This window comes from Aquarana catesbeiana, linkage group LG05, assembly GCF_042186555.1.
Source record: "Aquarana catesbeiana isolate 2022-GZ linkage group LG05, ASM4218655v1, whole genome shotgun sequence".
In the NCBI taxonomy this organism is placed as follows: Eukaryota; Metazoa; Chordata; class Amphibia; order Anura; family Ranidae; genus Aquarana; species Aquarana catesbeiana.
Genome location: NC_133328.1, coordinates 49,441,242 through 49,454,158, shown reverse-complemented (window position 1 = coordinate 49,454,158; position 12,917 = coordinate 49,441,242). Strand labels below are relative to the sequence as shown.

General features: G+C 43.8%; 1 protein-coding gene across 5 annotated transcripts in view; it reads left to right on the top strand.

Moving 5' to 3' along the window:
• TRDMT1 (tRNA aspartic acid methyltransferase 1) overlaps positions 1-8,940 on the top strand; it is a 101,410-nt gene extending 92,470 nt beyond the window's left edge. For all 5 annotated transcript variants that reach the window (XM_073629715.1, XM_073629713.1, XM_073629718.1 and 2 more), the window contains 2 exons: positions 4,756-4,885; positions 8,747-8,940. In XM_073629715.1, coding sequence (XP_073485816.1) covers positions 4,756-4,885; positions 8,747-8,853 — 237 coding nt within the window. In that variant the 3' untranslated portion in view covers positions 8,854-8,940. The remainder of the gene's footprint in view (positions 1-4,755; positions 4,886-8,746) is intronic.
• Positions 8,941-12,917: the final 3,977 nt, after the last annotated feature.

The following is a 12,917-nucleotide window of genomic DNA, read 5'->3' as shown; positions in this document are numbered from 1 at the left end:
TAGATTTGGAACTTGCTTCAAATCTTTACATCGTAACTCCGCCGGACCCAGAAATCCGCTCGTCTGTATGCTAGTCCGACGGACAAAAACCGACGCTAGGGCAGCTGTTGGCTACTGGCTATCAACTTCCTTATTTTAGTCCAGTGTACGTCATCATGTACGAATCCGTTGGACTTTTGTGTGATCGTATATAGTTAAGTCAGTTCGTTAGAAAGTCCACCGCAAGTCCGTCAAAAGTCTGTCGGACGGGCTGTCGGACTTTTGTAGCCGAAAAGTCCGACCGTGTGTACGCGGCATAACACTTTTATAGCAGTTACAGCAACAGTTTTTTTTCTTTTGGTTTTAGCTATATAAATAAAAGCTGACCATTATAAGCAGCCCTGTCAGTGGTAAATTTTTGTCTTAACCCACTAATTTGTACATCTGCAAGACTTTTTCTGTTGAAAAACAACAGACTTACTAGCCAGATCGTCTGGTGAAAATAAAGGAAAGAAAACTGATGCAGCCATCACTTCTAAGAATTGGTAAATTGCAATATAATAAATGTTTGCTTTTAGGTTTAATTTAATTATTTCCTTTTTCTTTGTTTCTTTTTTTTCTAACCAATAATATTTCAACTTTCTTTAATTTTTTTTATTTTTATTTTGTTTGTTATTTTTTTTTTTTCATTTTGTTGATTATTTTTTTGTGTGTGTTTTTTTTACTTTTAAAATCATTTGCAAAACTGAAAAAAAAGCTTTGTAAAAAAAACTTTGAAATGCTTTGAACCTGAATCATAATTTTAGTGTCAGTGTAAACAGGATAAATTAGAGAATTAAAGTGTTACTAAATCCACAACAGTAAAATCAGTCTGTATATGCAGTAAAGCATGCTTGTTATACTTACTGTGAAACCTAAGGGTTTAATCCTCCGCATTCTGTAAAAAGGCTGTTTGATCCTGTCTTCTCTGATCCCCCCCTTCTTCCACTCCCCCCCCAATATATCTCCTGATAGTACAGAGCTAGCGGACAAGCTGCACATGCTCAAGTGTGAATTACTAGAGTTTTTTTTCTTGGGAGAGTGCATGTGATTGGCACAGGGCCAATCAGCACTGTCCAGACAGAGGGTCAGGGGTCCTGCATCCTCATAGGACAGTCATGGGAGAATGAAAACTCCTACAAGCTTTAACCAGACACTGATAAAAGTCACAAGACTAGTACAGTACATCCAGAAAGTATTCACAGCGCTTCAAGTTTTGCACATTTTGTTATGTTACAGCCTTATTCCAAAATGGATTAAATTCATTATTTTCTTCCAAGTTCTACAAACAATACCCCATAATGACAACGTGAAAGAAGTTTGTTTGAAATCTTTGCAAATTTATTTTAAAAAATTAAAACAAAACACCAATACATAAGTATTCACAGCCTTTGCTCAATACTTTGTTGAAGTACCTTTGGCACCAATTACAGCCTCAAGTTTTTTTGAGTATGATGTTACAAGCTTGACACACCAATTTTTGGGCAGTTTCTCCCATTTTTCTTTGCAGGACCTCTCAAGCTCCATCAGGTTGGATGGGGAGTGTCGGTGCACAGCCATTTTCAGATCTCTCCAGAGATGTTCAATCTGGTTCAAGTCTGGGCTCTGGCTGGGCCACTCAAGGACATTCACAGAGTTGTCTCGTAGCCACTCCTTTGTTATCTTGGCTTTGTGCTTAGGGTCGTTGTCCTGTTGGAAGATAAACCTTTGCTCCAGTCTGAGGTCCAGAGCGCTCTGGAGCAGGTTTTCATCAAGGATGTCTCTGTACATTGCTGCATTCATCTTTCCTTTTGACTAGTCTACCAGTTCCTGCCATTGAAAAACATCCCCACAGGATGATGCTGCCACCACCATGTTTCACTGTAGGGATGGTATTGGCCAGGTGATGAGTGGTGCCTGGTTCCCTCCAGACATGACTCTTGCCATTCAGGCCAAAGAGTTCAATCTTTGTTTCATCAGACCAGAGGATTTTGTTTCTCATGGTTTGAGAGTCCTTCAGATGCCCTTTGGAAAACTCCAGGTGGGCTGTCATGTGCCTTTTACTGAGGAAGAGGCTTCCGTCTGGCCACTCTACGACTCTAGGCCTGATTAGTGGAGTGCTGAAGAGATGGATGCTCTTCTGGAAAGTTCTCCTCTCTCCAATAATAAATGCTGGAGCTCTGTCAGAGTGACCATCGGGTTCTTGGTCAGCTCCCTGACCACAGCCCTTCTCCCCCAATCGCTCAGTTTGGCTGGGCGGCCCGTTCTAGGAAGAATCCTGGTGGTTCCAAACTTCTTCCATTTACAGATGATGGAGGCCACTGTGGTCATTGGGACCTTCAATGCTGCAGACATTTTTCTGTACCCTTCCCCAGATCTGTGCCTCCATACAATCCTGTCTTGGAGGTCTACAGACAATTCCTTGGACTTCATGGCTTGGTTTGTGCTCTGACATGCACTGTTAACTGTGGGAACTTATATTGAAAGGTGTGTACCTTTCCAAATCATGTCCAATCAACTGGATTTATCACAGGTGGACGCCAATCAAGTTGTAGAAACATCTCAGGAATGATCAGTGGAAACAGGATACACCTGAGCTCAATTTTGAGCGTAATGGAAAAGGCTGTGATACTTATGTACATGTGATTTTTTTTTATTTTGTAATAAATTTGCAAAGATTGCAAACAAACTTCTTTCACGTTGTCATTATGGGGTATTATTTGTAGAATTTTGAGGAAAATAATGAATTTAATCCATTTTGGAATAGGGCTGTAACATAACAAAATGTGGAAAAAGTAAAGCTCTGTGAATACTTACTTTCCATATGCACTGTATATACTGCTGATGAGAAAAGGTATTTAGCAGTTTATGTTTACTAAAATAATTGCATTTCCATGTTCTGTGTGTAGACATGCCCCCGTAGGGGTTACTGAATGTTGCCTGTCACCCTGCCCAGCCCAGCATCCATCTCTCAGGCACTTTATTTCAGGAGATTAAACTTGGATGGGAAAGGGAAATTATAGGATGCCCAGAAGATTCAGTGTAACTTGCTTGGGAATACTATATACACTCCAGTCTTCGCAGTATATACACTCCAGTCTTCTCCCCAGCACAGACACTTGCTTAAGACCTCTTTTCCTTCCCTCCTCCAGTACTTCACTTGCTGCATACCGTTACTCCTCCAGCTCCTCCCTTGCTGCAGGCTGTTACTCCTCCAGACTAGCTAGCACCGCATGGTTAGGCCTGACACTAACTCAGCCAGGCCTCAGTGGATTGCCTTTTGCGGGCAGGGGGCTTGGGTCCCTGTGGTGTAGAAATAGTTCAGGTGCTAACTGTCCTCTATTTAGCTACCAATCCCAGATAGCCCTCTTCAGGCCCTGCCAGCCAGCCTGACTGCAATGACCTCTTTACACTTCCCTTCCCACAATCCTTTCATCTGGTTCTGCACCCATCTCAAACTGAAATCTCCCAGTCCTCTCAGGTGTGTCTCAGCAGCCCTACAGTCTGCAACCAGTTGTCCTCCCTGGAGTCTCTTAGAAGTGCTCTCTCATGTGCTTCTCCTCCAGGATCTCATCTCTCCCCCTGGATGCACCCAAGCCCCGGGCCAAGGTCACCCCCCCCCCAGAGTGGGGAGCTTCCCGTGGGCCACGACAGCCTCCACACTCTCTGACTCCAGCTCTTCCACCCGACAACCTCCCCAGCTGGGCTGACCCTGGATATTTAAGGAGGCCTGCCCCCTGCCAATCCAAGTTGGGGATTGGTCAAGGCTCCTTAGAATACCCCAGGCAGCTCCACCTCCCCTCTCCTCCTGTCTTTACAGAATCTTCTGGAAAGAAGAAGGAGGTCTTGGTGATGCTGCCTGTGAGTCACCAGCTGCTACCCTGAGCCACTCCCAACCCAGAATGAAAAATACTGCCTAAATTTTCCTACTCAGAAAAAATCCTCACTCTAGCACCTAGCTAACTAGAGGGTGCTGCATGTGTACTGTGGGAGACCAGATATAGTGAATGCAGGGTCCTGGGTTTAGTAAACACCTTAAATGTATACTTTTTATCTGCAGTATCTTTTTTTTTTAACACTGATACATTTTAAAAAGAAGTGAGTTTTTTTTTTCATGATTTTTTATGTTGTTTTAAGTGGTTTAAGAGCTTAACAGCTCTGCCATTAAAACTGTAGAATTTTCCCCTGTAGTTTAATTGATCATCTGTAACAAATGATAGTGTAACTACTGCTACAGCCTTTTTAATTTTGTGAGCAAATATAAAACCATTGTTTTTCCACTCTGCCTTGAGTGCCCCTTGGCGCTAGAAGGCTTTTTCTGTAGATGAGCTTGTTTGCTTGGTAAAGATCATTATCCTTATTGAAATCCCGGCTATCATAACTGATCGGCTAGTGACAACTTTATACACCAAGCATGCTGGCAGCCGGGGCCTGTCTGTGTCACTGTACGCTTTATTGCTTCTAAACAATGGCACTCTCGTTAAGTGGATGAGTTAAATGTTCATCCAAGTGGGCAGGAAAATGTCTCTGTGCTTTTCACAAACACTGTGTCTACTAGTTGGCTGGGATACATTTATTGGGAGAACGTTGACATATTAATCTGAATGGTGCTTGTCAAAGCAGAAAAGGAACTGTGTTATTGTAAAACCGAGCCAGATCTGAGGACCACTGAAATATCGCTTTATGGACTGCGCTTTATTACTCTTAATTTATGGGCTTTCTGGGCCCTCAAATGTCTTTTTTCGTATTGTGATGCAGATCAGCTCTGTGTATAAATCACTGGAAACATTGCCTGATGAGGAGAAACTCACTAAACTTTCCACATTGAAACTGAGATACTTCACACCGAGAGAAATTGCAAATCTTCATGGATTCCCAGCAGATTTTGGTATGTGTGGTAAACAGCAGAGAAAATATGTAATGTAATAACAATGTTTAACAAGAACTTCAGACCAATATGTAAAAACACACTTATTTATATACTTACTGCATCAACATTCATGAGATTAGTTCACTGTTAAAGTGGATGTAAAGGTTTTTTTTACCTTACTGCATTCTATGCAGCTTCCCCCGCAGCCCTCCCCCCCAAAAAAAAATACCTGATCTCGGTCCAGAGATGTGCATGAAAGCCGAGGCTCTCTTGCTCCTCATTGGGTCAGATACTCAATTAGAGCCAAAGACAGGGGGCAAGCCCTGTGTGTCCCATGGTCTTATGGCTTGCTATGGAGGAAGGGGCTAGGAGCGCTGGCAGGGATCCGAGAAGTGGAGGATGGGGGCTGCTTTGTGCAAAACCATTACACAGAGCAGGTATTTAAAAAAAAAAAAAAATACCTTATATTATTTCAAAGGTTTAGTTCAGATTTTCAGAAAAACTATAAAGGTGACCTAACACCGGACCCCCCTCTTCCCGATCCCCGCTTTATTTACCTACAGAGATCCTCAGCTGTCAGGGCTTCTGATGCTGCTAAACTGGTCTGGGTATTTAAAATCCCCCTCTTCTCCATCCTGCAGTCTTGTGATAGAGCAGATGAATTTTGATTGGTCAGCACCATCCACGAGATGGCGCTGACCAATCAGGATCCATCTGGTCTGTCCCAGCAGCGCTGGATGGGAAAGAGAGAGAGTAGCGAGGATTTAAAAATCTCCGGGCCAACGGAGTGCCTGCAGGAGCCCTGACGGCTGACGATCTCTGTAGGTAAGTACAGCCGGGGGTGGGGAGGGGGTCCAGTTTTAGGTCACTTTTACAGTTTTTCTGTAAAGGTGAACTAACCCTTTATAGCTGAACTTTAGGCGATTGACTGAATACTTGCCATAGGATTTGTAATACTGCCCAACCACTCTTGGTCTGCTGATTGCACAGTGGAGGGGCATCACCACACTGATGAAGTCATTACTCTGTTATCATGTTCTTTCCTCCTGTTAGCAGACTCCCAGTGTTTGATCTACAGCTCTCTGCAGCGCAGCAAAGGCCTGCGGCTTTACTTCCTGGTTTGCATGCGCGACAAGCTGTGCGTTCCCACTGGTCCCTACTGTCTCCTGGGACCTGTGTGTCTCCCAGAAGACAGCGGGGGGGGATGCGAGTGGCTCGGGTATCTATGCCCAGAAGTGGGAGCAAAATACCTGTATTAGACAGGTATATGCTCCCCCTCCCCCCTGAAAGGTGCCAAATGTGACACCGGAGGGGGGGAGGATTCCGAAAAGCGGAAGTTCCATTTTTGGGTGGAACTCCACTTTAAGTAGAGTCCTACTTCAGTGGCATCTCCAGCTTTCATATTTAGGGGGGCACATGGGGGGACAGGGACAAAAGTAGGGGGGCAACTATAAAATGCAATTATATTTATATATATATATATATATATATCTCCTGGGGCCCTTTACTACGATCCCACATTGGCCCTTTCACATGTTCTGCAGTGAGCTCCCTTCCTACTGTATTGCCCCCCCCCCCCCCCCCCCCCGGGTGGCAGAAAACAAGAGATATATGTCACCAGCATACCAAGAAAATATAAGGGTCCAAAGCAGTGGGAGAACTATCAGGGTTGCAAAGGTTGTCTTGCCACCAGGCCCTGGTGTTCTGCCACTCTGGGATTCCCCAGCCTCCTCTTGTTGTCCTGCCCCTGCACTTGAAAATGCTGGTCTGGCATCCATTGGAATTTACAGGCTGGTTCTCCTGTCCTAAGGAAGGGAGAAATCGGTCTGTTTTTTCAGTAACTGAGAGTCCTGGTGGAGTCCTTCCTGCAACTCGCTTTTCTCCCTGCCAATGAGGATGCAGGGGAAGGAGCAGATCGGGGGGCCGTGGTTTTGTGAGCGCTCACATTATGCAGTGTCAGCGAGCAGAGGGAGGGGGGAGGAATCACCCGCAGGAGCTGACTGGGGACGCTCTCCCTCTCAGACATTGCCTTTTTCTAAAAAAAAAAAAAAAAAAAAAAAAAATTATAATAATAATTGGGGGGGGGGGGGGGGTCACATGGTGGGGCACAGCATAATGTTGGGGGGGTCAGGGCCCCCTCTGCCCCCCCCCAGTGACGCCATTGTCCTACTGTAAACTGATGATGGCCAGTACTTGGATTACAGAAGAGTGAAGGCGGGGGGGGGGGGGGTAACATTACCATTGATGATGTTCACTGGTGCTCCAGACAGCAGTTAGTATTTGGGGTGCAGTACAGTCTGCAGTATTTGGGACTCTAGCAGCACATCTCCCTTTAATGCTGTGCAGTCATATTACTCAGCAGTGGTTTGTAGATCAGAAAAGCATTAGTATTACTTTGCACATTTTTATCCAGGCAAAACATTTTGTTTATATGTATTCTGTGGTTTATTAGTTATAGTTCTATCAATATTTACATACGCACATACCTTCAATCACCTTCTCAAGCACCACAAGAGCCTCAGATATAATATGTAAATATGAATTCTACCCTCCACTATCTAGGGCCGGCCTGAATGTTCCTTTTGGCCCATGGTTTAGTCTTACTGGCCACTGGTAAGGTGCAGGATGAGGAGGGACAACCTTTGACACTACAGACAAGCACGGTAGTCAACTTAGAAATATCACTTGATTCAGCATTTCAGTAACAGATTCGGAGACAAGTAGTTCAGGCATTATTGCAACGACTTCTAGATTGTTGAGCCTAACCTTTTAGTGTAGAGTCCAAGTAATATATTATCCCACTGTGGAAAGCTGAGCCATATCTGGGTCCAAACAAAAGTGAGCTGTAGATGGTCTTAGCTGTAAAGTATTGCGCCATATCTAGTGCAAACTTACTGAAAGTGCCCCATCGTAACTGCTCTTAGCAGATATTATTATACAGGATTTATATAGCGCCAATAGTTTGTGCAGTGCTTTACAACATGAGGGCAGACAGTACAGTTACAATATAATTCAATACAGGAGGAATCAGAGGGCCCTGCTTTTTAGAGCTTACAGTCTAAAAGGAAGGGTCAAAGGATTCAAAAGAACTGATGGAGAAGTGGAAATAGAGTTGCTAGGTGGAGGCGGCATAGGCTTCTTTGAAGAGAAGGGTTTTTAGGGATCGCCTAAAAGTGGACAGAGTAGGAGATAGCCAGGCAGATTGGGGTAGGGAGTTTCAGAGGATGGGAGAGGCTCTGGAAAAGTCCTGGAGGTGAGCATTGGAGGAGGTGACAAGGGAGCGAGAGAGCAGTGGGTCTTGGGAGGAACAAAGAAACAATTTGGTTGGTATTTTTAGACGAGTGATGTAGCTGGGGGCCGAGTTGTGGATGGCTTTGTAAGTCATCGTTATTTTGATTTGTTGGGTGAGTCGCAACCAATGAAGGGATTTGCAGAGAGGGGTGGCAGACCCTGAACGGTTGGTAAGGTGGATGGGTCTGGCAGCAGCATTCATGATGGACTGAAGGGGGGGATGTAAAGGTAATCCTATGAGGGGAGAGTTGCAGTAGTCGAGACGAGTGAATTAGAAGCTTTGTGGCGTCATTGGTTAGGAAGAGGCATATTTTGGAGATATTACGGAGGCATTGATAAAATTGATTTCCTTATAAAAAAAAAAGATGGCACGTGTTCTCAAAAGAACAATACAGAAAGGTTTATTATAAAAATACATTGCTATTAGGGCCTGCAAAGTATTTTATTCTCTGTTTTACACACACATACAGTTGCAATCTGAATTTTCCACAAAGTACAGTCATTTGTTCTTATATATTTTAATGCACATGTTAACAGAGTGTTTGACAACTAGCATCATTTATTTGAACACCTTATATGTCCTCTTAGGTTTTCCAGAAAAGATAACATCAAAACAGCGGTATCGGCTGCTCGGGAACAGTCTGAATGTTCATATTGTTGCCAGACTCATCACCCTCCTACTTCAGTCACATTGATTCAGCTTCAAGGATCAACTGGACCCCAGACTTCTTTTTAACCCAAAATCATTTTTTCAGATTGAATAAATTAATAATAAAACACTTTATTGTTGTATGATTTATAATTTGTTGGGAAATTTGTCCACCAATAACTTAATTTTTGCATAGTTACTGGTAGGTTACTTCAAAGATGCAAACTAGGACTGGGGATTCCATCCACAATAAATAGACAGCACACAAACATCCAGGAATCTTTCAGTAAAATGTCAACTACAGTGCCTTGAAAAAGTATTCGTACCCCTTGAAATTTTCCACATTTTGTCATGCTACAGCGTCAATGTATTTTACTGGGATTTTATGTGATAGACCAACACAAAGTGGCACATAATTGTGAAGTGGAAGGAAAATGATAAATGGTTTTCCAAATTTTTTACAAATAAATATGTGAAAAGTGTGGTGTGCATTTGTATTCAGTACCCTTTACTCCGATACCCCTAACTAAAATTTAGTGGTACCAATTGCCTTCAGAAGTCACCTAATTAATAAATAGAGTCCACCTGTATGTAATTTAATCTCAGTATAAATACAGCTGTTCTGTGAAGCCCTCAGAGGTTTGTTAGAGAACCTTAGTGAACAAACAGCATCATGAAGGTCAAGGAACACACCAGACAGGTCAGGGATAAAGTTGTGGAGAAGTTTAAAGCAGGGTTCATTTTAAAAAAAATATCCCAAGCTTTGAACATCTCACGGAGCACTGTTCAATCCATCATCCGAAAATGTATTGCACAACTGCAAACCTGCCAAGACATGGCCGTCCATCTAAACTGACAGGCCGGGCAAGGAGAGCATTAATCAGATAAGCAGCCAAGCTCATGGTAACTCTGGAGGAGCTGCAGAGATCCACAGCTCAGGTGGGAGAATCTGTCCACAGGAGAAATATTAGTCGTGCACTCCACAAATCTGGCCTTTATGGAAGAGTGGCAAAAAGAAAGCCATTGTTCAAAGAAAGTCATAAGAAGTCCCGTTTGCAGTTTATGAGAAGCCATGTGGGGGATACAGCAAACATGTAGAAGAAGGTGCTCTGGTCAGATGAGACCAATTTAACTTTTTGGCCTAAAAGCAAAACGCTATGTGTGGTGGAAAACTAACACTGCACATCACCCTGAACACACCATCTCCACCGTGAAACATGGTGGTGGCAGCATCATGTTGTGGGGTTGCTTTTCTTTAGCAGGGACAAGGAGGCTGGTCAGAGTTTTTAGGAAGATGGATGAAGCCAAATACAGGGTAATCTAATGCCGCGTACACACGACCGGACTTTCCGTCGGAATGAACTGGAATTACTTTTTTTCGACGGAGTTCCGCTGAAACGGACTTGCCTACACACGATCACACCAAAGTCCGATCGTTTAGAACGCGATGACATACAACGGGACTAGAAAAAAGAAGTTCAATAGCCAGTAGCCAACAGCTGCCCTTGCGCCGTTTTTGGTCCGTTGGAACAGCATACAGACGAGCGGTTTTCCCGATAGGAACTGATTTTGTTGGAAAGATACATGTTCTATTTCTAGGTCCGTCAGAATTTTCGAAAGAAAAAATCTGATGAAGCCCACACATGATCGGAATGTCTGATGGAATGATTCCGTCTGACTTTTTCTGCCAGAAAGTCCAGTCGTGTGTACGGGGCATTAGACGAAAACCAGTCGTACAAAGTAGTACTGATCCAAAATTGCGGCCGCCAAATCGCGTTAAAATCACGCGACTTTGAAGTCGCACAAGTGTGAAAGGGGTCTTAGAGTCTGCAAAAGACTTGTGACTAGGGTGGAGGTTCGCCTTCCAGCAGGACAATGACCCTAAACATCCATCCAATCTGACAGAGCTTGAGCGATTTTGCTAAGCAGAATGGGCAAAAATTGCACTCTCCACTGCCGGATGGCGGCGCCTGCACCCGATCCGATGGACGGATCGGCCTCAGAAGGCTGACATCGCGGGCTCCCTGGTCAGGTAAGTGTCCTAATAAAAGTCCCCGGTGTCATGTGACTCATTAGTGTTACAAGATCTCAGGTGTGGATGGGGAGGAGGTGTGTTAAATTTGGTATTATCGTTCTCACTCTCTCATACTGGTCACTGGAAGGTCAACATGGAACCTCATGGCAAAGAACTTTCTGAGGATGTGAAAAAAAGAATTGTTGCTCTACATAAAGATGTCCTAGGCTATAAGAAGATTGCCAAGACCCTGAAACTGAGCTGCAGCACGGCGGCCAAGACCATACAGCAGTTTAACATGACAAGTTCCACTCAGAACAGGCCTCGCCATGGTCGACCAAAGAAGTTGAGTGCACGTGCTCAGCATCATATCCAGAAGTTGTCTTTGGGAAATATACGTATGAGTGCTGCCAGCATTGCTGCAGAGGTTGAAGGAGTGGGGGGTCAGCCTGTCAGTGCTCAAACCATACGCTACCCACTGCATCAAATTGGTCTGCATGGCTGTTGTCCCAGATGGAAGCCTCTTCAAAAGATGATGCACAAGAACGCCTGCAAACAGTTTGCTGAAGACAAGCAGACTAAGGACGTGGATTACTGGAACCATGTCCCGTGGTCTGATGAGACCAAGATTAATGTATTTGGTTCAGATGGTGTCATGAGTGTGTGGTGGCAACCAGGTTAGGGGTAGAAAGACAAGCGTGTCTTGCCTACAGTCAAGCATGGTGGTGGGAATGTCATGGTCTGGGCTGCATGAGTACTGGCCAAGCATGTCTCCAAACCTAAACCCTATTGAGCATCTGCTGTGGTGCATCGTCAAACAGAAGGTGGAGGAGCGCAAGGTCTCTAACATCCACCAGCTCCGTGATGTCGTCATGGAGGAGTGGAAGAGGATTCCAGTGGCAATCTGTGAAGTTCTGGTGAACTCCATGCCCAAGAGGGTTAAGGCAGTGCTGGAAAATAATGATGGCCACACAAAATATTGACACTTTGGGCCCAATTTGGACATCTTCACTTAGGGGTGTACTCACTTTTGTTGCCAGCAGTTTAGACATTAATGGCTGTGTGTTGAGTTATTTTGAGGGGACAGCAAATTTACACTGTTATACAAGCTGTACACTCACTACTTTACATTGTAGCAAAGTGTCATTTCTTCAGTGTTGTCACATGAAAAGATAGAATAAAATATTTACAAAAATGTGAGGGGTGTACTCACTTTTGTGAGATACTGTATATATCATTTTTGGAGATGAGCTTTAAAGGTTTATTTAATATGAACCCTGCAGTCTCTTTAATCTCGTCTTTGTAGGTAGGATGTTATTGTGATCTGCAGATTTGTTGAACTGTACATGTGTATTAGCCCAGCTGTAAAGATGCCTCTCCTGATTACTTGGGGATATCACTTATTTGCTCCTCTGTGACCTGTGCCAATAATAAATAAATGATTAGGTCTACAGTTATTTAATTACCACTTCCCAGACTGGGTTAGGCCATCCGACAAAATGCAAATTAATATTTTGTATCATTAAACTGATGTTTGCATGTAGATAAACAGTAATTATACACTGGACCAGCCAAGGGAAGCTTGGGTTTAATGGGAAAAGCGGAATTTTGTTTTTTACAGTTAGATGAGTAGAATGTGCTTCCAGGACCTGACATCCTAAAACAGTTCCCCCTCCAAAACAATTGCTTGTAATTGAACAATGCACAGCAATCTGCCTAATTCTCGCCATACACGGTACAATCTGACGGTACTGTATTTGTACAGTCTCTTTTAGGTGTAACAAAACTGTTTTAATATGAGGACCTAGCTAAACTAACTAATCAAGTTTTATCTAATCAGGCAGGATCTTGCACTATATAGTTGTTGATAGATCTAAAGGAGATTGTACTGTCAGATTGTAAAGCCGTGTACACACGGGCGGACTTTTCGGCATTAAAGGTCCGACCGTCTTTCCGACGGACATTCGACAGACTTTTGATGGACTTCCGACGGACTTTCGAACGAACGGACTTGCCTACACACGTTCACACCAAAGTCCAACGCCAGTAGCCAATAGCTGCCCTAGAGTCGGTTTTCGTCCCTCGGACTAGCATAC